General features: G+C 44.3%; 1 protein-coding gene across 1 annotated transcript in view; it reads right to left on the bottom strand.

Moving 5' to 3' along the window:
- Positions 1 to 27,146, bottom strand: part of LOC140726140 (transcription factor COE3-like) — a 435,742-nt gene that overhangs the window by 323,141 nt on the left and 85,455 nt on the right. The window contains 1 exon segment of the mRNA XM_073042113.1: positions 18,362 to 18,430. Coding sequence (XP_072898214.1) covers positions 18,362 to 18,430 — 69 coding nt within the window.

A 27,146-nucleotide genomic window follows, 5' to 3' on the forward strand; every position in this document is an offset into this window, starting at 1 on the left:
TAAGAGAATGGCAAATTGGTAAGTTGGTTTACTATGCAAAAGACTTAAGCACACATTGTTTATATAGCGAGAGTGCACAGTACTGTTGTGATTTTAGGTATTGAATTGTACTGCTGCTGCCAAAAAAAACATGACACATGTGAGTGATGAGAAACCTGATTCTGCTCTGGCTCTCTATTGTGGACTGACAATGGGAAGGGGGCAGGGTGAGGGGAATCATGGTTGGGAAAAGGGGAAGGGAGAGGGGAGGGAGTGGAGACATTCTGTAATGATCAATAAACCAATTCTTTGGAATCAAATGACCTTGCCTGGTGTCTCAGGGATGGATGTGTCTGTACCCCCATCAGCCCCCACCCCGGCACTCCTTCTCTGTCACCTGTCCCACACCCCTCCCACGGTGCTCCACCCTCGCCATTCCCAACATCCTGTGCTCCTGCCGGATGTTATGGGCACCCTAGCTACACATATGTGCCTAAGACTTTAGCAGAAGGTTCAGATCACTTCATCACATCAGTTCATCGAGCTAGTACAAAGGAAAACAATAACAGAATGCAGAATAAAGTGGCAGGAAAAGTGCAATACAAATAGGTAGGAAGGTGCAAGGTCATAATGAGGTAGATTGTGATGTCAAGGGTCCATCTTTTTGTACGAGGGGACCATTCAATGGCCATATAACAGTGGGAAGCTGACCTTGTGCCCGGTGGTACGCACTTTCAGGATTTTGCATCTTCTGCCCAACGGGAGAGAGAAGAGAGGGTGTCCAAGATGGGTTGAATCTTTGATTATGCAGACTGCTTTACCAGGGCATAGCCGGCCAGCGGCGTAGTGGCATCATGGTCCCATTTGGTCTTCGAGGCAAATGGTCCCAAGTTCGAGTCCAGCCAGCTCCCGACATACTTTCCATCCGTGCTGGGTTGAGCGTTGAGCTGGTAACCCGTAAAAAAACTGTAAAAAAAAACTGACAAGTACTATGGAAACAGCAAAAATTATGCCCCATGGCATGAATATTTACTCAGTAAGTGAGAAGTTTAAACAGCGACCATGGAGGGGAAGATGGTATCCATGATGACGCGACACTGAAGGGATTTCTCTGTAAGCGAGCACAGACATGACAGGGTGAAATCGCTTCCTATACCAGATGGAAACACAAAATGATAAACAGGGTTGGGTTGTCAGCAAGGCAGGTGGAATGTGTAGGAACAGCATAACATGGTCAGTACATGGTCGATGGGCTGAAGGGCCGGATGACTTAGTGGGACCACAAGATAGAATAAACAAGCATGATTAAAAATAAAGTTCTTGGAGGTGCCTTGCATGCACCCAAAGGACACTTAATAATTTGCAGCCTGCCTCAGCTGCTACGTGGACACCGTTGCAGCCTCATTAGAGGTACAGCCATATAACTGCCCCCTTTGCTATTTTGTTGCTGTTCTTGTATTGATATACTGCACTTAATGAACACGCGCTTGCAGAGGAGCTCAATAACAGGCCACCGCAAAAGAGAGGGAAAGAAATCACAAGGAGAGGGAACAGAGCAGAAAATATACGACGCGATGCGGGAGAGGCGCCAGGAACCATGAAACGCCAATCAGTTGATTTACAAACACTTGTCTAATTTGAACAAACTCAGAGAAAGAGAGGATGGATTCCAGTCATTAGCCGCTCCTCAAAGACCAGTGATGCTGGTAATTTGTAAGGAGGTTGAGAGGAGTCGCTCGTTTGGAAGATTTATACTCTGGTTTAGGCAGCACAGTTGTAAATTCCGCCTGGCTCTGCCCTCCGAGAAGCATTAAATGCGTGCAAGGCAGACCCACTCAATCACTGGCGGCGTTGCCGCTTAACTTTGCTGTTAATGCGGCCACATTAACTGTCACAGTCAGCGGAGCCACTGGCAAGTGTTGCTACCTCTGTTTGAGATGTCCCTGGTCATTGACTTCAGGAAGGGGGCAGTGCACACACTCCTGTCTACATCAATGGTGCTGAAATTGAAAGGCTTGAGAGATTCAAGTTCCCAGGAGTGAACATCACACCAGTATCCTGTCCTGGTCCAACCTCATTGACATCACAGCCCATCAAGCTTACTTTCAAGATTGTGGACCTGCCCTCTTCTCATTTTCATTCAAGGAGGACACACTCTCAACACTTCAGGAACAGCTTCTTCTCCTCTGCCATCAGATTTCTGAATGGACAATGAATCCATGAACACTACCTCACTATATTTTACCTTCTTTTTTGCTCTGTTTTTGCACTACTTATTTAAATTATTTTTAATTTATTTTAATTGGCTCCTTCAGATTGTTATAGCCAGGGGTAGTAATGGGGATAAGCTCCCACCGCTGACAGGGGAAGGGGCAAACGTGTGTTACTGGAGCCTTTAAACCAGTCGCTTCAGGCAGCTGGGGCTCATCAGCCATGGTTGGCAGCTCATCCTGGAGAAGGAAAACTGATTTCAAAGCTCCGCTGCTTTGCTGCTATTCCGACTCACGGGAAAAGCTTCGGGAGTAAACCCTGAGGAAACTCTGGAGTCTTTAAGGCAGTCGCGTTGAGTTCAATGCTGACTGGCAACTCCGGTGATACCACTGGTGCCAAACTGTATCAGCCTCTGCCGTTCCTTTGGGTTCGTTCATCAGATGCCTGGAGAGGGGCATCTTGCCACATGGGCAACAGCTTGCTCTCCATATCGTACCGCCCAGGCTTGTGTCTCTAGATAGCTAGGGCACAACATCCATGGTTGACCCTAACCTAAGGAGGATCAAAAATATATTTCTTATTATAATAGGCTTTTTATTATTATGTGTTGCAGTGTGCTACTCCTGTGGAACAAGTTCCATGACATATGCAGTGATATTAAACCTAATCCTGAATTTAATGGATTGACTTCCTCAGAAGGCTAGAGATTTGGTATATCCCCATCAACCTTTTATGGTACATCATAGAAAGCATCCTATCCAGATTATCCCTGTCTTGGCTTGGCAACTGCTCAACCCATGAAGACAAGAAGCTGCAGAGACTGTGGACACAGTCTTCCCTCCATGGACTATGCCTGTACATCTCTCCACCTCAGTAAAGCAGCCAACATGAAGACCCCACCCATCCCAGATATTCTCTTCCCCCACCCCACCACCTCCCATTGGGCAGCAGATACAAAAATCTGAAAGCATGTACCACCAGGTTCAAAGACAGCTTTTACCCCGCTGTTATATGACCATTAAGTGGTCCCCTAGCACTATATAATAAAAACTTGACCTCACCATCTACCTCGATATGACCTTGCACCTGATTGCTTGCCTGCACTGCACTTCCTCTGTGGCTGTCACACTTTATTCTGCATTGCTTTGGAGACACATCTTTCCCCCACCACAGGACATATCTACAGGGTGTGCTGCCACAAGAAGGCATGGTCGAACATCAAAGATCCCAGCCATCCAGGCCATGGCACGTTCATGCAGATGCCATCGGGTAGGAGGTACAGAAGCCTGAAATCTCACACCATCAGGCTGAAAACAGCAACTTCCCCTCAACCATTCAGCTCAAACCAACCTACACAACCCTAATCACCACCTCAGCATAGCAACACCATCAACATTTCCCATTCAAAGTGACTGTGTTACTGTTTTGGCATAATATTGTATAATTTATGCTCCTCTTGTGAATATTGCGTCTCTAATACTAAGTGCCTGTGATGTTGCTACAAGAGGGTGTTTCATGGTACCTGTGCACTCATGGACTGAGAGTCTGTTCAGGAGATCGAGCTCGAGTCCGTCTGCTGGAGCCTGGAGGCCGATGATGGCCTGTCCAAGGATTGGAGGATGATGTGTGTGCATGGGTGGGTGGGACGGGGGAATGGGTCTTACTTTGCTGTGGTTGCTTAGGCACTTGTTGCGTCCTGGGTTGTTCCACTAAGAAAGGTGGGCATGCTTTGTTGGTGCCAGAATGTGTCCTGACACTTGTGGGATGCTTTGGTTGTTAACGCAGCCAGCATATTTCACTAAATGTTTCAACGTACGCATGATAAATAAGTTTGAATCTTGAATCTAGCACAAGACGTTAAACTTAACCTTGACTCTGACTGGAAGGACTAAAGTGGTCCAAATAGCTCAGTACCACCTTCTCACAGAGGAAGTACAGTCAGCCGTAGGTGGCCTTACCAGCGATATCAACCTTCTTGAATTATTAAACAAAAAAGGAGCCTCATTGAAACCCATTGAATATTGAAAGGGCTAGACAGAGTAAATGTAGAGAAGTTGGTTCCTATAGTTGGGGGGGCGGGGGAGGCGCGTTCTAGTACCAGAGGCCACAGCCTCAGAATAGAAGGAAAGAGATGAGGAAGAATTTCTTTAGCCAGAGAATGGTGGGCCTGTGGAATTCATTGCCACAGACAGCTGTGGAGGCCAAGTCATTATATATCTTTAAAGCAGAGGTTGATATGCTGTCAATTGTTAAGGGCATCAAAGGTTACGGGGAGAAGGAAGGAGACTGGGGTTGAGGATAAAAAGTCGGACCTGATGGAATGACAGAGGCTACTCGATGGGCTGAATGTCCTGATTCTGCTCCTACGTCATATGGTCCCTGAGGCAAACATTTCAGGCAGATGTCCTTTCATCTGAACCAAAGTGATGCCCACCTTGCTCTCGAGAAACAAGCAAATTGACTTGTAAATGAAAGAACCCGCTGGAGATACTAGTTAGCATTGGCACTTTAAAAAGAATGCCAGAGATTGTACAGGAAAATTAGCAATAGTCCTTAAATAGCATTTCCTTTCAGATATTTATCTACTAGATGCTCCAGCATCCTCGGACTTCCTGTAATAAATTACCGATAAACAGCAGTGAACTCCTTTCATTCTCCGTTGTCATACATGGAATTAGAGCATTAAAAGAGAATACTTTGTCCAATAAAGTCATACTGGTTATTAGTAACTGCAGCAGCAATGCCTCTCTCTCCCTCATAGTGAGAAAGAGAGCTTTCGGCATGTCAAACTGTTGGGGTGAAAAACAGTTTTTAACAGACTTTAGGTCATGGTGGGGGTCCTGATGCTTTTTGCTGAAGCAGTTGTGGGAGGGGAAGAGTTGATGTTTTTGCTGCTGCTTGTGCATGAGAGGGGGGGGAGTGAGGCTTTGGGGTTCCAATATTGTCCTGTTGTTCATTCTTTGTGGGTTTTCTTCCGTTTTGTGCATGCCTGTGAAGAGTAGGAATTTCAGGTTGTGTACTATCTACATTCTCTACATTAGATTGAACCGTTGAACCATTCAACCGGTAATATTGCATATATATGACAGCTTACATCTCAGGGTGGCAGTAAGCGTAAAGAAAAGGCCCTTCAGCCCATAATGTTGTGCTGAACCCATGCTGACAAAGTGGGGTGGCAGGGGGGAACAGAGTACAAGCCAGAAGGTGATAAGTGAAGCCATGTGAGGGGGAAGTTAGGTGGGTGGCGGACGGGGTTCCCCTCACGTGGGTTCACCTATTATCTTCTGTCCCCTCCTCCCACCTTTTAATTCTGGCTATTTTTACTCTTTCTATCCAGTCCAGATGAAGGGTCTCGGCCCAAAACATCAACCGTTTATTCCTTTTCACAGATGCCGCCTAGTCTGCTGAGTTCCTCCAGCATTTTGTTCATTTTGTTCTGGATTTCCATCATCTGCAGAACTTCTGTTCCTTAAGAGGGTGGTGGATCTTTGTAATTCTCCACCCCAAGGTGATGTGAAGACAATTGTTAAATACATTCATGGCAGGGAGTGACAGTCAATTGAACTTGAGATGAGTGACTATGAGGAGAAAGTGGTACCGACTCTAAGAGAGAGTCATCTGATGTTGGAACAGTCTTGAGGGGCTGATGGGCTGACTCCTTGTTCAAGGAATATGACAGTGGTGTAGCGGTGAGCACAATGCTTTACGGCAGCCACCTGCAAGAACAGGGCTTGATTCCCATCGTGATCTGTAAGGAGCTTGCATGTTCTCCCTGTGACAGCGTGAGTTTCTTCCTGGTGCTCCAGTTTCCTCCCACAGTCCGAAGATGTACCGATAAGGATTAGTAAATTGCGGGGTTCCAACATTGGCAATGGCGGTGTGGCGACACTTGTGGGCTGCCCCCAGCACATCTTTGGGCTGAATTGGTTATTGATGCAAACAATCAAAACATTGTATTTTTCATACACATCTGAGAAATCAAGCTAATCTTTAATCTTTGGAAACCTTCATTACTCGCTTTTGACAATTTCTTATATTTGTTCAATGCGATCTGGTCTCTACTTCAGAGAATCCTCCAACTCCCTCTAATGAAGCACGAGTCCGGATGAAGGGTCTCAGCCTGAAATGTCGACTGTTTATGCCTCTCTATAGATACTGCCTGACTTGCTGACTTCCTCCAGCAGTTTGTGGAAGTAGCTTTAGATTTCCAGCATCTGCAGAATCTCTTGCGCTTTGTTTTTATCCTTGTCACATGACAAATTGATCATTCCCTGTGCTTAACTCCAGATGGAATCAGATTCTGCTGCTGTTTAGTTCTCTTTCTGCTTTTCAAAAGGGGTTCCCAACCTGGGGTCCATGGACCCCTTGGTTAATGGCAAGGGTCCGTGGCATAAAGACGTTCAGGAACCCCTGCGCTATTGTGACCCAAACACTTGTGACATTTTTACAACAGTCTGCTGAAGAACCTCAATGGGTCGAACAACATCTGTGGTGGGGTGGGTTGGGGATGGGTAAACACAAATTGAATTGGTTTGTTGTGGTCGCACCTACCAAGGTTCAGATCATTTCATCACATTACTACATTGAGGAAAAGAATAACCAACTTCAGAATCAAATGCAACAGTTCCAGAGGAAGTGCAGTGCAGGTGAAGAGCAAGGCGCAAGGTCGTAATGAGGTAGATTCGTGAAGTCAACGTCAAGGGGAATATATATCACCATTCTTTAGAGTGTTAATGTGTGCTGGAGTCTGTTTTGTATCACCGCACCCAAAACTGACAGCATAAATAACTCATCTTTCACTGTTCTGAATTAAAGCTCAGTCCAACGATGTGCAAAACACATGCCAGTCATGTACATATCATGCGCCCACAGCATGGTTCAAGTTTATCGTCACGGGCAAATGAGTTGTAGTTTTGAGCCAAGACCCTTCATCAGGATTAATGTCACCAGTGTCCTGATGAAGGGTCACAGCCCCGAAATGTTGACTGTTTATTCTTCTCTGTAGATGATGCCTGACCTGCTGAGTTCCTCCTGCATTTTGTCTCTGTTCTTCTGGATTTCCAGCATTTGTAGAACTTCTTGTGTTTATAGCCTGGGATAGTGTTAGAGATCTTCGGTTCAGTTCAGAAACACGAGTACAGTTCAGTCTCCTGTCTGATGTAATATATGCCAACAATGAAGTTACTTAACAGACAGCCACGGTACTAGATCACTGATCCAGAGACATGCCTCGGAATACCGAGGAGTTAAAATTCAAGTAATTAAAGAAATGCTGAATTGGATAGAGAAAACATATGATCCTGAGTAATGGTTGTTGCGAAAGCTCACCTGGTTTATCAATGTCCTTCTAGAGCAGGGGTTTCCAAACTTTTTCCCATGCCATGGCCCAATACCAATAAGCAAGGGATCTGTGGACCGCTGATTGGAATTCTCTGTTCTAGGAGGAGAATGAACTTTAATTCCTCAAAATACCCAACAGGTGACTCTGGACCAACCAACATCACAATGCAGTACAGCAACAGGCCTCAATGTTGCATCAAACTAATTAAGCGCCTAACTAATCTTTTCCTCCTATGCAATGTCCTAATTTCCATCCACTACACATTCATATGCTTAGCTAAGAGCCTCTTAAACTCCTTTAGCATATTTGCCTCCACTACCACCAGCATCATCATCGTTATGTGACGTGGGCGATCATGGTCTTTCCATGCAACGCACACAAAATGCTGGTGGAACGCAACAGGCCAGGCAGCATCCATAGGAAGAAGCAAAGTCGATGTTTCGGGCCGAGACCCTTCATCAGGACTAACTGAAATAAAAGATAGTAAGATATTTGAAAGTAGGAGGGGGAGGGGGAAATCCGAAATGATAGGAGAAGACTGGAGGGGGTGGGATGAAGCCAAGAGCTGGAAAAGTGATTGGCAAAAGGGATACAGAGCTGGAGAAGGGAAAGGATCATGGGACGGGAGGCCTAGGGAGAAAGAATGGGGGAGGGGAGCACCAGAGGGAGATGGAGAACAGGCAAAGAGTGATGGGCAGAGAGAGAGAAAAAATGGGGGGGAATAAATAAATCAGGGATGGGGTAAGGAGGAGAGGAGGGGCATTAATGGAAGTTAAAGAAGCCAATGTTCATGGTCTTTCCATGAACATGATTGTTCTCGGCAAATTTTTCTACAGAAGTGGTTTGCCATTGCCTTCTTCTGGGCAGTGTCTTTTCAAGATGGGTGACCACCAGCCTTTATCAATACTCTTCCGATATTGTCTGCCTGGCATCAGTGGTCACATAACCAGGACTTGGAATATGCACCAGCTGCTCGTACGACCATCCACCACTTGCTCCCTGGCTTCACGTGACCCTGAACTGGGGACTAAGCAGGTGCTGCAGCCTGCCCAAGGGTGACCTGCAGGTTGGTGAAGGGACGGAATATCTTACACCTCCTTTGGTACAGATGCATCACCACCCCACCACCCACCACTACCACCACTCTATAAAAAACGTACTCCATGCAACCCTTTCCAATATAACCCCTCAACTTAAGTGCATCTCCTTAAATAGCCAACTACACTGAGCTCTCTGCCTACACATAATGTCCATGCCCTTCTATTTCCCTCACATTCTTGTGCATGTCTGAATGTCTCTTATAAGCCCCTATTGTATTTGTCTCTACTACCTCCTCAGGCAGCATGTCAAATAACCACCACTATGGGTAAAAAACTTACCCCTCACATCTCCCCCCCTCCCCACTTTAAATGCATGCCATCTGGCATTTGACATTTCGATCCTGGGAAAAAAGAGCTGTCTGACTACTCTATCTATGACACTCATGATCTTACCCTGGGGCAAGATGTAGCACCCCCTCCCAATCAGGGTCACGTGAAGCCACGGGAGCAGGTGGTGGATGGTTGTATGAGCAACTAGTGAATATCACAAGTCCTGGTTATGCGACCACTGATGCCAACTAGACAACCCCTGAAGAGTAACACACACAAAATGCTGGTGGAACACAGCAGGCCAGGCAGCATCTATAGGGATAAGTGCTGTCGACGTTTCAGGCCGAGACCCTTCACCAGGACTTAGTCCTCGGCCTGAAACGTCGACAGTGCTTCTCCCTATAGATGCTGCCTGGCCTGCTGCATTCCACCAGCATTTTGTGTGTGTTGCTTGGATTTCCAGCATCTGCAGATTTCCGCGTGTTAACCTCTGAAGAGTATTAATAATGGCTGGGATCACCCATCTTGTAAAGACACTGCCCAGAAGAAGGCAATGGCAACCACATCCGTAAAAAAAATTTGCCAAGAACAATCATGGTCAAGACCATGATCGCCCACAGGATATGACACTGCACGTGATGATGATGAATCTTATAAACCTCTATCAGGTCTCTCTTCAGCTTCTGTCTTTTCAGAGAAAACAATGGGTATTTTCAATTATGTCCATAATTCCACTAATACAAAAAGTAAACAGATAGATTGTGGTATGCAAATGTTAACAGTGATTTAAACTAATCTACTTACCTGTTGTAACACTGAGAATATCCTGCAATCCTCTTGGGTGAATTGGTTAACATTTCACATTATCCTCTACCCCTTACCAGCTTGTACTCCTTCCCTTTCCACAACTTTCTTATTCTGGCTCTGTCCCCTTCCTTTCCAGTCCTAAAGAAGGGTCTCAGCAGGAAACGGTGACTGTTCATTCTTCTCCATAGATGATGCCTGATCTGCTGAGTTCCTCCAACATTTGTGTTGATTCCTCTGGATTTCCAGCATCTGCAGAATCCCTTATGTTTATGTCACACTCTATAGTTTGAGGAGCAATCGCTCACCTAAAAGTCTGAAAAATACTATTACTACTTGCTTCTAATTATTATCCATATAGGGAGAGAGACCCTTTCCATTCTCCTGTGGTTTTGAGTACCTGTTTTACAGAGTCAACAGACTTACTAGAGGACTTTCTCAATTGCTATGGATTCTGGGATAGCTTGTACTCCATTGACATTTCACATTTCCTCCTGCTGTTCGGTGACAAGCAGTAAGAGAAAAATCAACAATCATCAGACCTAAGGCTGAAAATTAGGTTAAGACAGGAAAAAAGGAGAGAACTCACTGAGACTTGCAAAATCTTTAAATCTTCAAAGATAACATCAAAATCAGCCTGAAAAAAATTCAACATTAGATCTAATAACTGGGAAGACATTGCACTCAATAGATGCACCTGGAGAAAATCTGTTCAGGAGAGAGCTGAGCTACATGGGAGTAATCTCCGCTGTGCTGCAGAGGGCAAGCGGCAGCTTTGAAAGGAGAGACTGTACAACCAAAAGACCCAAACGCTAACCACAACTACCTCTGACTCTTGCTCACAATACACCAGAATACGTGAACCCTGGATCAGCCTCTACAGTTAACTAAGGACCCATCAATGGACTACTCCTTAGGAGAAAATCATACTCGACTGAAATAATCATATTACTGCTGTAACTCTCGCTTCGGCTAGTGGCTTAATATAGGGAGTGATAACCCCCGGCCCGGCCAAACTTAAGAAATCTCGTTTGGGTGGATGCTGCGCGATGTCTCCCCTGTTACAAATCAGTACCCTGAAATAACAAACAGTACACAATATGCGATTAAACAATTAAGCTTTATAATTCTTACTTTGACTATATATTTAGTAGAGAAACGAAATAAAAGGGAAAAAGGGACCAATCTTATTAAATAGTCTGTTGCACAAGGTTGGAGTTCACTGATAAGCCGATCGTTCACCATTGACCTCCTCCGATCGTCGCTGCCCTTCGGACCCTCGCTCCAAGTTCACCCCGTCCAGCTCTCCATTCGCGTCTTCTCTCCTCATCTCTCCCTGGCAAAAACCCGCGAGAAAACTCCTTCCAGATTCACAAGACAGGGCAACAAAACCCTGATTGGCTAACATGCATACCACAGCCCTGTTATCTCCAGCTGTAACCCAAACATTGCTGCTACAGAGAAACCATTACCTTAGCAGTGAAACATTACAGAGAAGCCATTGCAGCGCATTACACTCTACCCCCCATGAAATTTAGTCATGTCCTCATGACATTGAGATAGTTCACCAACCCTTCCTGCAAACACAAAGCCCGATCCAGGTGCAAAAGGTAGTGACATAGCTCCCCAAAACAGTAGAGATCATGCCCTGTTCCCCTGGCACTACATAGGCCAACCTATCTGGTGGTCTCCTATTTCTTTGAGACCTCCCTACCTCCTTACTGAACGCTTCAGGCTCAAACGCTACCGGGCATACCTCTGGTCTACCTGGCGAGTCCTCCCCCGACCTGTCACTCGTGCCCCCCTGCAACTCAGAACCCTCTGTCCCATGTCCAGGCCCCGCTTCCTCTCCTTCAGTGTCCAGGCTGCCCACAGATAGAGTCCACCCACTTCACCTGACTCAGCAGGTGAAGTGGGGGGAGTCTCTTCCTCAGTCACTGGGGAATTAGCAGAAGGCAGCATGTACCACACATCCAGGTCCTCATCCTCTGAATCAGTATCCCTCTCAGGGGTGGGGGCCGCCTAACCTCGCCTGTTGGGGGCCCGGTAGTCCCCCAGCGTTTCCGAAGAGTCCTCTTACTAGGTGTAGGCTCCGAGATGGGTTCTGGGTCTGCCTGCATCTCTTGACCCAAACAAAAGCCTGAAAGCACATACAACCAGGCTCAAGGACAGCTTCTATCCCACTGTTATCAGGCTCTTGAAAAGACCTCTGATATGAAAAGATGCACTCTTAAACTCACAATCTACCTCATTATGATCTTGCACTTTATCATTTACCTACCCTGCACTTTTTTGATAGCTTTACTCTGCATTGTTACCATTTTACTTTGTTCTACCTCAATGCACTGTGTCATGAAAACAGATTATTATCTGAACGGTGGCCGACTAGGAAAAGGGGAGGCGCAACGAGACCTGGGTGTCATTGTACACCAGTCATTGAAAGTGGGCATGCAGGTACAGCAGGCAGTGAAAAAGGCGAATGGTATGTTGGCATTCATAGCAAGAAGATTCAAGTACAGGAGTAGGGAGGTTCTACTGCAGTTGTACAAGGCCTTGGAGAGACCACACCTGGAGTATTGTGTGCAGTTTTGGTCCCCTAATCTGAAGAAAGACATTCTTGCCATAGAGGGAGTACAAAGAAGGTTCACCAGATTGATTCCTGGGATGGCAGGACTTTCATATGAAGAAAGACTGGATCGACTAGGCTTATACTCACTGGAATTTAGAAGATTGAGGGGGAATCTTATTGAAACGTATAAAATTCTAAAGGGATTGGACAGGCTAGATGCAGGAAGATTGTTTCCAATGTTGGGGAAGTCCAAAATGAGGGGTCACAGTTTAAGGATAAAGGGGAAGCCTTTTAGGACCGAGATGAGGAAAAACTTCTTCACACAGAGAGTGGTGAATCTGTGGAATTCTCTGCCACAGGAAACACTTGAGGCCAGTTCATTGGCTATATTTAAGAGGGAGTTAGATATGGCCCTTGTGGCTAAAGGGATCAGGGGGTATGGAGAGAAAGCAGGTACAGGGTTCTGAGTTGGATGATCAGCCATGATCATACTGACTGGCGGTGCAGGCTCGAAGGGCTGAATGGCCTACTCCTGCACCTATTTTCTATGTTTCTATGATTTGATCTGTATGAACAGTATGCAAAGCAAGCTTTTCACTGTATCTTGGTACTTATGACAATAATAATCCAACTAACCAATGTACAGAAGGATCTGGCTGAATGGCATGTTAGCAAAAGTTTTTCACTGAATCTCAGGACAGGTGACAATAGTAAACCAATTGCCACACTCCTATCTCGCAAAGTGAGGCAACAACTCGACTAGCTGCAACACAGTGTCGCCCCTCTTAATGGATGCAGAAAGAAAGTGAAATAAAAACTGGGTCAGGCACGATGGGCCAAATGGTCTCCTATACAGCTGTGATCCGACAAGTTGTGACTCTGTAAATATCAATAAATCCTGCTCCTCCCTGTCTCCTAAGGGGATGTTAATAGGAGGAAGGGCCGGAAGCCCATCTAAATAAATTATAATTCAGACTGACATTAGCAATTAGACCAACCCCAATACTAGAAGTCACAAATGAAATTAGCTTTTAATTGGGATCTTACTGCAGTGAAGATTGATGATGTGATTAGCAGTATTCGGCTGTGGTGCTTCATATACCAGACCTCCTACATTCCCCAAGACATTCAGGTTGGTAAGTTCATCATCTAGGAGTAAATGTCCCCTGGTGTGGCCGTGTGGAAAGACGATTCAGGAGGATATCGATGAACATTAGGAAGAGAATAGGAAAGAGAAACTAGATGACATTTTTCCTCAAAGACCCTACTGTTCTGATGAAAAGTCTTCCACTTGAAAGGTCAGCTGGTTCCTCTTTCCACAGAGGCTGCCAGACTGGCTAAGTTCTTCCACTATTTCTCATTTGGTTTTAAAATCAGACTTCACTGTCTTGTATATCATCAAATTTGCTTGTTTGAGGCAGCTATACAGTATAAATACTTTTTAAAAATTACTACAAATTACAAAGAAAAGTGTGCAAACAAGGAATAGCAAAATAATACTTCGTGGTACTGCCATTCCGGCTCGGGGTGTTCAGAGTTCAGAGTCAATTCCCAGCACTGTGTCAGGAGTTTGTATACTCTTCTTGTGAACTGCATGGGTTTCCTCTGGATATTCTGGTTTCCACCCACAGTCTAAAGATGTACCAGTTAGTAGGTTAATTAGTCATTGCAAATGCTCCTGCGATTAGGCTAGTGTTAAAAAGGTGGCTGGGCTCATTGGGCCAGAAGGGCCTGTTCCATGCTGTATCTCTAAATAAAAAATAAAAATAAATAAAATTTATAAAGCTGTTCCTGAATCATGGAGTGTGGGTCTTCAGGTTCCTCACAGATGGTAGTAATGAGAAGAGGGCATGTTGCAGATGGTAGGAGCCCTTCATGATAACTGCCACGGTCTCAAGGCACTGCCCTTGAAGACATTCTTGATGTTGAGGTGGGTTGTACCCGTGATGGAGCTGGGGTGACTCTCAGAGGAAAACAGCGCAGAAACAAAGTTCAAAGTACACGTAATATCAAAATAGGTATACCTTATACAACCTTGAGATTCGTCTTCTTGCAGGCAGCCACAAACACAATAGAATCCATGAAACAAAACTCGAGAATCCAGTGTGCAAAAAAAGGAACAGATTGTGCAAAACAATAAAAGAGTGAACAGATAATACACGGAACGTTTAAATGCAGAGTCCCCGAAAGCGAGTGCCCAACCACAAGACCAGTTCAGCAGTGCAGCCGGCCCAGGAGTCCAACGGCGGCAAGCCGCAACCACGGAGCCAGTTCAGCACCGAGGCAAGTGCCGATGGCTGCGGGCCACAGCTGCAGATTCAGTTCAGCACTGGGACAAGTAAAGCCTTGCAGAGTAGTGATCTGAACACTGGTTCACTCCTCGGCCTCAACACCTTAATCTTTTTAATCTGGCTCAGCGCTTAAATCGGCTAAACATTGGTTTGTCTTCATTCTGAGGTCTGGGCCCTGACACTTCCATCTGACCTAGAGTCTACTCCAGCTATAATCGCCACGGCCGTACTTGCATTCTTGAGAGTCCGGCTTGGCAAATCTTTCAGGAATAGCAACAATGCCAGGTTGTACAGCCAGTTCAAAAGCACAACCCCCAAAGGGAAATTACAGACTGCGGATTGCACTAATCACAGTCCAGAGAAAGTATATTTAATAGAATGGTTAGTAATTGTGCTTGCTGCTGGTAAAATGTTGCCATGTCTATCCAACACCATCTTGGTCACAGGTTCCTTCACCCAGCTTGTCCATACCAAACAAGCTGCCCATCTAAGCTAGTCCCATTTGCCCATGTTTGGTTCACATTCTGGCCAGAAAGATTGGTAAGGATTCCTCCCAAACCGCGTAACTTGGAGGGAGCACCCAGCTTGCACTCAGCAACTTCAAATGCTAACACCACTAGGCAACATCCCGTTTGTACCAGCCTTGACCACTCTTGCCTTTTAAAATGGCCGCCATGCCACTTGACATGGAGGGAGACATCAGCCTGCACTCAGCAACCTCAACTGCTAGCATCACTGGGCAACATCCAGGTAGTACTAACCTTTACTAAGCTTGCCTTTAAAAATGGCCGCCATGCCAAAAGTAGGCCCAAATGCAACCTTGAATGGGGTTAGTTAATTGCATCCATTTCCTGAACTCTCAACGACTTGCAAGAATCATCACAAGGTGCATAAAGTGCACCAGTAAGCCCCTGCCCGTTAATTTTCCATTCCACCCATTGTTTTATACCATGGAAATTTCTGTCTGGTCTCCACAATTCTTTTTCTTTAGATTGAAAGCAGCAACTGGAAGCTGATATCCGATTACAGACAGATTCCACTCATCAGTCTTACCCAGATACCTCGCATTCTTGTCTAATTTGTTTCATACATTCTTGGCTGAACAAGCAGCTGTATTCACTTAAGACAAACACTGATCTCATACATACGTGCGGCAAAGCTTAGGAAAATGACAGTTCTTTTCTATTCAAATGGGAAGTCCTACGTGGGAGAGGGGAGAACAAGAGATTGTGTGTAAAAGAGATTGTGAGACTGAGAGAGGGAGGAAAGAGAGAAAGAGACAAAAAGAGATCAAGAATGGGGGCAAAAGAGAATGAGAGACAAAGGGAGAGAGAGACAAAGAGTGCGGAACCAAAAAAGGAGAAAAGAAGAGATGGGTGTGTACAAGAGAGAGAAAAAGAGAATGAGAATAATAGACAATAAAGAAGTTAAAAGTACAAAAAGAGGAAGAAGGTGAGAGAACAGCAAGAATGAAAGAATGGGAACGAGGGAGTACAAGAAAGCTGGTGGCTTTGAAGCAGTGAGTGAGGGAAAGCAAGGACTGAGCATACTGAGCAGGAGAGAGAAGTCAGAAGTGCCGTTGAGGGAACATGATACTGTGATGGTTTTGGGTTCACTGTCCACAAAGCTCTAAACTCAAAGATTTTATCTGATATACTTTAGGTATCTACTGGTGCCCTCACTATAGGGAGTTTATACACTGTCCACCTGCTCTTCAAGGACTAGCCTACTTCCCTGTCTAACCTCTGCAGTGAGATCTAGCTGTCAAGACCCTCTGCTTGACTTGTGGGTTCCCCCTCCATAACAAAGGAATGATTGTTCCAGTTAACAAAGTAGTTTATACAGTTTATTATATTTTAATGGCACACATTTAAATTCAGACAAATAGCTCTTAACAGACATTTAAAACTCACAGAGGATTTCTGATTTATAAAAGATTTCCTAATGCCAAAAGATTTATAAGCTACAAAAGATTTCCAAACAGATGTACAATTCTTAAAAACTGGAAGAACTTAGCAATGAGTTGTAAATGAACAAGACGTCAGAGGCAGAAACCAAAGGCTGAGGAATAAATTCTGGTTCGTCTTTCAGTCATTCTCCTTGTCATTCCTCACAATCCCCAATGCTTTCTAACCTTTATACGAGTTCGCTACTAACTGATATTATTTGTATGCAATGTTTTTCAGACACCTTTGCTGGAACAAAGTAATTCACACAGATGGTCTAAAAGCTTCTGAGGACAGATATCCCAGACACCCAAAACTAATATTATGAGGGCCGACTCTCTAAGTGCACAGATATCTTAATGATTGATCATACGGCCAATGTATTTGATGTGCTAAGACTGGTCTTGAACCTTCCTTGATCTCCATCACAATGATGTAAATAACTTAGTTGTAGTCACCTTGTTTAGTATGGGCCAATTAATATAACCCTATTGTTTTAAGTTTAGTTGATGCAGACCAGAACATCTCATGGTCTCTTCACTTTGTAAACCTTATCTTTTGAGCAGCCGTTACCCATGCTGCTGGCTGCAGTCTACGCTCTCTAAATAGTGCTATTTGGTTGCAAAGCTGTCCTTTTCACTATAGACTGATTATTGCTTGCAATTTACGTTAGGCTGCTTACAACAAGAAGCTGGGCAAGAAATATTGGTTAGAAGTTTAACTTTGTCACAAACAACTCCGACCCTTTGGAAAGATCATGTTGCTGTGCTAGAAAGCTGAGGTTGTCAATAAGCGAAGGGGATGAGAATATCCATCACACACCACGAGGACAGAAGAAAGTGTGAATGAGTATATGAGTGAGAGAAGAAGTGAAATGGGACTGGAGAGTGAGGAAAGGTGAAAAGGCACGCAACCCACACGGTCACAGTGAGGGCATGCAAATTCTATGTAGACAACAGCAGAAGTTGGGATTGAACCCTGGTCACTGGAGCCATGAGGCAGTGACTCTACCAGCTGCATCGCTGTGCCACCTAGTGTGATGTCCTCTCAGCCTCCTTTCCTCCATAGGAAACTGGCTCAGCTTCTCTAATCCATCCCCATGATTGTAATTCTTCTTCTATCAATCATCCATCATCTGTTGTTTTCCAGAGCCCTGGAATGTTTGAACAATTATCCACTGCTTTTTAGAACTGAATCTGATTCCATCGTCCTTCCAGACAGAAGATTCCTGATCGCAGAAAACCCCTTCACCACTCATCTCACTCCTTCCTCTTTTGCCTGTCACACTGGCACCAGGTTACTGGGCCACAGCTGTGCTGTCAAAGCCTTCAAGGGTTCAAGTATGTCTTCAGCCGCGAGATTCACATCTGCTTGGGTTCATATAGATCTGTCCGTTTCCCTTAGCCCTCACGAAAGGCACGCAACTCATCTATTGATGTTAATCTTTTGTAGACCTCATGGTAAAGCCCAGTGCAGAATGAGCTCAACAAAGTCTCAATTGTCAGATTCAAGATAAATCCTCAGAAATAGGTGGTACAATAAATCACAAATCAACCAAAACAACACAGAACTCACATTTCCCATCTATAACAGCATGTGAAAACATAGCAAACTGTTGCATAATAAATCCCAATTTTACCTCAATGGTTCCGAGATTGTGAATTCACATTGGTGTGATCAGGATGGCGAATCTCATCACACTGTTATCAGTCACAATACTATTCGCCTCGAGCAAGACATACTTCTCCAATAACTCGAGAATTAGCAGCGTTAGACACAGGTTATTGTGGATGCTTGGAACATAGCTGGTGAAACGCAATGAACTGTGAAAAGGAAAGCACGTTCCTTACCTGTCAATAATAACTGGATCTGAAGGTGTTTCATTCCGGTTTCCACAGCTTTTCTTGTCGCAACACCGGCTGGAAGAGAAGAATGGTGGAGCATTAACAGGAGGTGGATGAGAGGAGTTAAAACCAGTAAGAAATGTCTAGCAGGTCAGACGGTATTTGTAGGGACAGAGACTGAGATAATGCCCAACAGCTCCAACTAGTGGTCAAGAAGGTAAATGGCAGTTTGGCTTTCGTGGCTAGGAGTTTGGAGTTAAAAACTAGTGGGGGTATGTTACAATTGGACAGGGTGTTGGAAAAAAATCACAGAGTTTTCCACCCATTACTTAAAATACAACGTAGAATAGTGAGATTGTGTCCATGAGTTCATGGACCGTTCAAAAATCTGATGGCCTCTTTTGAACAGCCTCCAGATAATACTGAAAATCAAAAATAAAAGATGCTGGGAGCTTGAAATAAAAACTGAAAGTGTTGGAAAACTCTCAGGAAATGATAGTGGTGAGAGACACAGAGATAATGTCTCAGGTCAGAGATCTAGTGACATAGAATTCCACAGCACAGCAAAAGCCCCTGTGAATGGAATGAGCTCAGAGGAAAAGCAGTTGAGGCAAGTACAATAACAACTTTTAAAAGACAGTTTGATAAGTACATGCATGGGAAAGGTTTAGAACAATTATTTTTATGTCATGGACCCCTACCATTAACCAAGGAGGTCCATGGATATCAAGATGGAAACCTCTGCTTTAGAAGGAAATTGATCAAACGTTGGCTTGAATGGGTATCTTGGTTGGCATGGACCAGTTCAGTTCAAGCTCCTGTTTCCATGCTCTGTGACTCCAGGTTTTGGCAGGCCAATACCCCTATCCAAGGAATTTGTGTGGTGAATCTCCTCTGAATAACTTCCAATGGTACTATGTCTTTAAGTAACAGGAGAAAAACTCTGTGCTTTTCTCCAACACCCTGTCCAATTGTAACTCATGGCCTCATGCTTTTGTATCTTCTGTCCGATTGGGGTAGGGTGAAGAAAGAATGACTGGAGTCCTTGGCTGCCCTCCTGAGGCAGTGGGAGATGCCCAGGGAGGGAAAGCTGATTTGCATGGTGCATTCACAACTCTCTGCAATTCATTGTGGTCTTTCCTTTGCAGGCTCTGTTCACATTATCTACATCAATTCCCTTGATGATAAATTAGCCATTTTATTTAATCAAGGGTTTATCTCCGCCACAACCCGGATGACCCTATCACAAATATTCCATTTGTCCTATCCATCCCAAACCTGGTGGTCAAACTGGTCTTTCTTCCCTCTCTCCTCTCCTCTCGGACAGAAGGTACTAACGCCAGAGAGCATGAACTACCAGGTTCAAGAACCTGAAGTTGTATGGTGCGTTGGCTGTCACCGGTTAGGGTTTGAATTCAAGAACCACAAGATAAGCAGCTGTACAAGACCCTGGTTAGACCACACTTGGAACATTATATTCAATTCTGTTTGCCTCATTATAGGAAGAACTTGGAAGCTTTAGAGAGGGTGCGGAGGAGATTTATCAGGATGCTGCCTAGATTAGACAACATGTCTTATGAGGACAAGTGGAGTGAGCTCCAAGTCCATTCCAGCACTGGCCAAATATTGCTGGAGCAATGTTAGGGTTAGTAAACTGTGGGCAATCTATGTTGGCACCAGAAGCATGGCATCAGTTGCAGGGACCCCCCAGCACATCTTCAGACTGTGTTGACCTCTGATGCCACCAACACATTTCACTGTTTCGATGTACATGTGACAAATAAAGCTAATCTAATCAAGTCTTGACATTAAAGAAGGAACAACTAGCCACATGACTGAGTGAACTGAGGAGGCACTGGCAGAGGCAACTAACTCTGAAAACCACCTTTCAAACATCAAAGTTCAAGTAAATTCATTATCAAAGTACGTATATGTCACCGTATATAATGCTGAGATTTGTTTTCCTGCAGGCATTCATAGTATAACAGAGAAATACAATAGAATCTATAAAAAATCAGGGGTATTTAAATCATCCTCAGGGACAGGGAAGGTACCACAGGATTGGAGGAGAGCCAATATTGTTTCACTGTTTAAAAATGGCCCTAAACATAAACCAGGTAATTATAGGCCGGTGAGTCTGATATCAGTTGTGGGAAAGATATTGGAAGGTCTTCTAAGGGACCGGATATAAGTACTTGGATAGACGTGGACTGATTAAGGATAGTCAGCATGGCATAGTGCATGGCAGGTCATGTCTAACAAATCTTACAGAATTTTTCGAGGAAGTTATCATGAAAGTGGATGAAGTAAATGCAGTGGATGTTAGCTTCAGGGACTTTGGTAAGGTATTTGACAAGGTCCCACGTGGAAGACTGGTCAAGAAAGATCAGTCACTCGGCATTCAGGATGAGGTAATAAATTGGATTAGACAATGGCTTTGTGGGAGAAGCCAGAGAGTGGTAATAGTGGAGGCCAGTGACTTCAAACAGGCAACAATTATACCAGTGCCTAAGAAGAATAATGTAAGCTGCCTTAATGATTATCACCCAGTAGCACTCACATCTATGTGATGAAATACTTTGAGAGGTTGGTCATGACTAGACACAGCAAGGACCTGGACCCATTGCAATTTGCCTACCGCCACAATAGGTCATTGGCAGACGCAACCTCAATGGCTCTCCACATGGCTTTAGACCACCTGGACAACACTAACACCTATGTCAGGATGCTGTTCATTGACTATAGCTCAGCATTTAGTACCATCATTCCCACAATCCTGACTGAGAAGTTGCAGAACCTGGGCCTCTGTATCTCCCTCTGCAACTACATCCTCGACTTCCTAACTGGAAGACGACAATCTGTGTGGATTGGTGATAACATCTCCTCCTTGCTGACGATCAACACTGGCACACCTCAGGGATGTGTGCTTATCCCACTGCTCTACTCTCTATATACACATCACTGTGTGGCTAGGCATAGCTCAAATATCATCTATAAATTTGTTGATGACACAACCATTGTTGGTAGAACATCAAGTGGTGACGAGAGTGTGTACAGGAGTGAGATATGCCAACTAGTGGAGTGGTGCTGCAGCAACAACCTTGCACTCAATGTCAGTAAGATGAAAGAGTTGATTGTGAACTTCAGGAAGGGTAATATGAAGGAACACATACCAATCCAGATAGAGGGATCAGAAGTGGAGAGAGTGAGCAGTTTCAAGTTTCTGGGTGTCAAGATCTATGAGGATCTAACTGGTCCCAATATATCGATGTAGTTATAAAGAAAGCAAGACAGCAGCTATACTTCATTAGGAATTTGAAGAGATTCGGCATGTCAACAAATACACTAAAAATCTTCTATAGATGTACCGGAGAGAGCTTTCTGACAGACTGCATCACTGTCTGGTGTGTGGGGGGTGGCGCTACTGCACGGAACCGAAAGAAGCTGCAGAGGGTTGTAAATCTAGTCAGCTCCATCTTGGCTACTAGCCTATAAAGTACCCAGGACATCTTCATGGAGCTGTGTCTCAGAAAGGCAACGTCCATTATTAAAGACCTCCAGCACCCAGGACATGCCCTTTTCTCACTGTTACCATCAGGTAGGAGATACAGAAGCCTGAAGGCACACACTCAGCGATTCAGGAACAGCTTCTTCCCCTCTGCCATCCAATTCCTAAGTGGACTTTGAACCCTTGAACACTACCTCAGTTTTTATACTAAACATTATTTATGGGTTTTTTTGCACATTTTAATCTATTCAATATATGTATACTGTAATTGATTTATTTATTTATTTATTATTATTTTATTTTTCTCCTTTATAACAAGAAGAATTGAGTATAGGAGTAAAGAGGTCCTTCTGCAGCTGTACAGGGCCCTGGTGAGACCCCACCTGGAGTAATGTGTGCAGTTTTGGTCTCCAAATTTGAGGAAGGACATTCTTGCCATTGAGGGAGTAGAGCGTAGGTTCACAAGGTTAATTCCCGGAATGGTGGGACTGTCATATGTTGAAAGATTGGAGCGACTGGGCTTGTATACACTGGAATTTAGAAGGATGAGAGGGGATCTGATTGAAACATATAAGATTATTAAGGGATCGGACACACTGGAGGCAGGAAGCATGTTCCCGCTGATGGGTGAGTCCAGAACTAGAGGCCACAGTTTAAGAATAAGGGGTAGGCCATTTAGAACAGAGATGCGGAGAAACTTTTTCACCCAGAGAGTGGTGGATATGTGGAATGCTCTGCCCCAGAAGGCAGTGGAGGCCAAGTCTCTGGATGCATTCAAGAGAGAGTTAGATAGAGCTCTTATAGATAGTGGGGTCAAGGGATATAGGGAGAGGGCAGGAACGGGGTACTGATTGTGTATGATCAGCCATGATCACAATGAATGGTGGTGCTGGCTAGAAGGGCCGAATGGCCTACTCCTGCACCTACTGTCTATTTTCTATTGTCTATTGTCTCTTCTATATTGTGTATTGCATTGAACTGCTGCTAAGTTAACAAATTTCACGTCACACGCCAGTGATAATAAACCTGATTCTGATTCTAAGTGACTTTGACTGTGGAATGATTTTTGGTGCCAGATGGGGTGGTTAGAGTATATCAGAAATAGCTGATCTCCTGGGATAGTCCATAAAACCATAAGATATAGGAGCAGAATTAGGTCATTTGGCCCATCGAGTTCACTCTGCTGGTTCATCATGGCTGATCTAATTTTCCTCTCAGCCTCAATCTTCTGTCTTCTCCCCATATCCCTGACTAATCAAGAATCTATCAACCTCCTTAAATGTATAGACTTAAATATATCAGCCTTAAATATATAGACTTGGCCTCCACAGCTGCCTGTGGCAAAGAATTCCACAGAATCGCCAATCTCTGGCTGAAGAAATTCTTCCTCATCTCCATTCTAAAAGGACACTCCTCTATTCTGAGGCTGTGTCCTCTGGTCTTAGACTCTCCCACCATAGAAAACATCCTCTCCACATCTACTTTATCAACACCTTTCACCATTTGATGGGTTTCAATGAGGTCATCCCTCATTCTTCTGAATTCTAGTGATTACAGGCCCAGAGCCATCAAATGCTCTTCATATGACAAGTTATTCAATCCTGAAATAATTTTCATGAACCTACTTTGAACCCTCTCCAGTTTCAGCAAATCCTTTCCAAGATAAGGGGCCCAAAACTCCTTGCAATACTCCAAGTGAGGATTCACAAAAACACTTTATAAAGACTCAACATTACATCTTTGCTTTCATACTCTAGTCCTCTCGAAATGAATGCAAGCATTACATTTGCCTTCCTCACCACAGATTCAACCTGCAAATTTGTCTTTACGGAATCCTGCACAAAGACTCGCAAGTCCTTTTGTGCCTCAGTGTTTTTATATTTTCTCTCCATTCGGAAAATAACCTCCCCTTTAATTTTCTCATATTCACACACAACAGTCTCTAGAGTTTACAGAGGATGCTGCAAAAAACAGGAAAAACATCCGGTGAGCGGCAGTTCTGTGGGTGAAAACGCCTTGTTAATGAGAGATGTCAGAGGAGAATGGCCAGGCTGGCAAACACGAGGAAATCTGCAGATGCTGGAAATTCAAACAACACACACAAAATGCTGGTGGAACACAGCAGGCCAGGCAGCATCTATTGGGAGAAGCACTGTTGATGTTTTGGGCCGAGACCCTTCGTCAGGACTAACTGAAGGGAAAGATAGTAAGAGATTTGAAAGTAGTGGGGGGAGGGGGAAATGCGAAATGATAGGAGAAGACCGGAGGGGGTGGGATGAATCTAAGAGCTGGAAAGGTGATTGGCAAAAGTGATACAGAGCTGGAGAAGGGAAAGGATCATGGGACGGGAGGCCTCAGGAGAAAGAAAGGGGGAGGGGGGAGCACCAGAGGGAGATGGAGAACAGGCAGAGTGATGGGCAGAGAGAGAGAAAAAAACAAACAACTAAATATGTCAGGGATGGGGTAAGAAGGGGAGGAGGGGCATTAACAGAAGTTAGAGAAGTCAATGTTCATGCCATCAGGTTGGAGGCTACCCAGCTGGTGTTGTTCCTCCAACCTGAGTGTGGCTTCATCTTGATAGTAGAGGAGGCCATGGATAGACATATCAGAATGGGAATGGGACATGGAATTAAAATGTGTGGCCACTGGGAGATCCTGCTTTCTCTGGTGAACCGAGCGTAGATGTTCAGTGAAACCAGATTGGTTCAAGCTGACAGGAAGGCGACAGTAACTCAAATAACCACAGTTACAACAGTGGTATACAGGAGATCATGTTGAACTTTGAAGTGGATGGACTGAAGCAGCAGAAGATCACACCAGGATTCACTTCTATACCTAATAAAGTGAACTCTGAATGCAGAATCTCAGTACTTGTAGCTACAAAGGAAATTTTGCATGGTAAGTTATTGAAAGATTGTGATTACAATGTTAGGGTCTTATTCACTCCCAGATATTCTTTGATATATAAACCATCTGAATTAGATTCCAACCTGCAACATATCCTCTGATAAATGCTATTTGACATAAATGCCCAGGAAACCCCTTGATTACATTCCAACCTGTAATTCATTATCAGGTACTTATTGAAAGCCCTCAATTCCCTCACACTTCCATCCAGTAACTGACTCCTGTGTATCTGCCATGCCAAATTCTCATCCCTTTATTAGCAACATATACAAAAATATGTAGAAGGTAAGCAAGTCTGGAATGGCAACACCAATACACTTGAACATAAAATCCTACAAAAAGTAATGGGTATGGTCCAGTCTATCATAGGTAAAGCCCTCCCCACTATTGAGAACATCTACGTCAAGCATTGTCGCAGGAAAGCAGCATCCAACATCAAGCACCCCTACCACCCACGCCTTGCTCTCTTCTCACTGTCTACTTGGGCAGACGTTTCCTATGGTGGGAAGTATAGGACAAGAGGGATAGAGGGGCCTCCATTTAAAACAGTGATGTGCAGGAATTTCTTTAGCCAGAGGGTGGTGAATTTGTGTAATTTGTTACCACAGGCCACTGTGGAAGCCAGGTTTTGGGTGTATTTAAAGCGGAGATTGATTTAAGGAGGTTCTTGATTGGCCATGGCATGAAAGGTTATGGGGGAAGGCCGAGAAGTGGGGTTGAGGAGGGGGAAAACGTATCGGCCGTGATTGAATGGCAGAACAAACTCGATAGGCCAAATGACTTAATTCTGCTCCTATGTCTTATGTTATACAGAAGGTACAGTAACTTTAGGATTCACACCACTAGGTTCAAGAACAGTTAGTACCCCCCAGACCATCAGGCTCTTGAACTAATGGGAATAACTTCATTCAGCTTCACTTGCCCCATCTCTGAATTGTTCCCACAACCGACAGACTCATTTTCAAGGACTCTTCACCTCATGTTATTGACATTGATTGCTTGTTTATTATTATTTCTTTCTGTTTGTATTTGCATAGTTTGTTGTCTTTTGCACACTGGCTGTTTGTCTACCATGTTGGGTGCAGTCTTTCATTGATTCCTTATGTTTCTTGGATTTACCGAGTATGCTCACAAGAAAATAAATCTCAGGTTGCATACGGTGACATAGATGTACTTCGATAATAAATTTACTTTGAACTCTGAACTTTGAAGTCAGACAGCATCTACAGAGGGATAAATAGGCAATGTTTCAGAGCAAGAGCTTTATAAGGAGCCTATTAAATTCCAAAGTATAGTTCTCTGTCAAATAAATGTTTTTCTACATTTAAGCCACACAAACCACTAGATTATATTCCAGCCTGTAACTGATTTCCAGGTATCTAAATAATATTCACTCTTTCTGAAGAACTTGATTAATTTTGAACCTAGAACTCGTTCTCAAATGAAACCTACTTAACAACTCCATAAGCCTTTCAATTAGATTCCAGCCTGCAGTTCACTTCCAGCTCTATGTTACTCTATATATACACTACAAGAACTCTTGGGTAGGTTCCAGCTCATAACTCTCTCTCAGATAAATGCCATTTGATGTGAAGGAACCTCCTGAGCCTCTGAATTAGCTCCCAGCCTGTAACTCACTCCCAGGTATCTGTTACTCTATATATAAACCCCCGAAGTCTCTCAGGATTCGGGCTGGAAACTCATTTCCAGGTTTCTGTTATGCAAGATAAATTAGTAAATTGGTTTATTATTGCCATATGGACTGAGGTATGATGAAAAACCTGCATAATGTCCATACAAATCAATGTATTACGTGCATATATTATAGAGTATCGAGATAGCACAAGGAAAAACAATAACAGAATGCAGAGTAAAGTGTTGCAGTCTGTACAGAAAGTGCAGTGCAAGCTGAGCAGCAGTGAACTGTCTGATTGGCCTATCAGAGTTCTCTTTAGGAACTAGTTGACTTGATCAGCGTTTCTGATCTGGCTATTGTTCACGATCGCACTTAATAAAAAAAAAACAGCAGCAGCCGCGGGTGGCAGGCCTTGTGCTGCTCCGGGTCCTAAACTCCACCCACACTGAGACAGGTTAAATGGGACAAGTGAGGGCAGTGCTGACTGGAAAAGTGGGGGGAGGTGGTCAGGGTGAATCTTGCTAAGAAATATTTAAGCCAAATACACAGTTACACACTCAACACAGCGTTAATAGCAACGACTTAGAATGGCGAACGGCGTCGTGATCCGACTTATAATAGCGAACGGCGTTCTCCTCCCTCCATTCGTAAGTACGAGTTGTCCATAAATCGGACGTTCATAACTCGGGGACTGCCTGTATAAGGTGCTTCTTCCCTCTGCCCGCCTGCAGGCCACCCTT

The sequence above is a fragment of the Hemitrygon akajei genome, chromosome 4 (genome assembly GCF_048418815.1).
Source record: "Hemitrygon akajei chromosome 4, sHemAka1.3, whole genome shotgun sequence".
In the NCBI taxonomy this organism is placed as follows: Eukaryota; Metazoa; Chordata; class Chondrichthyes; order Myliobatiformes; family Dasyatidae; genus Hemitrygon; species Hemitrygon akajei.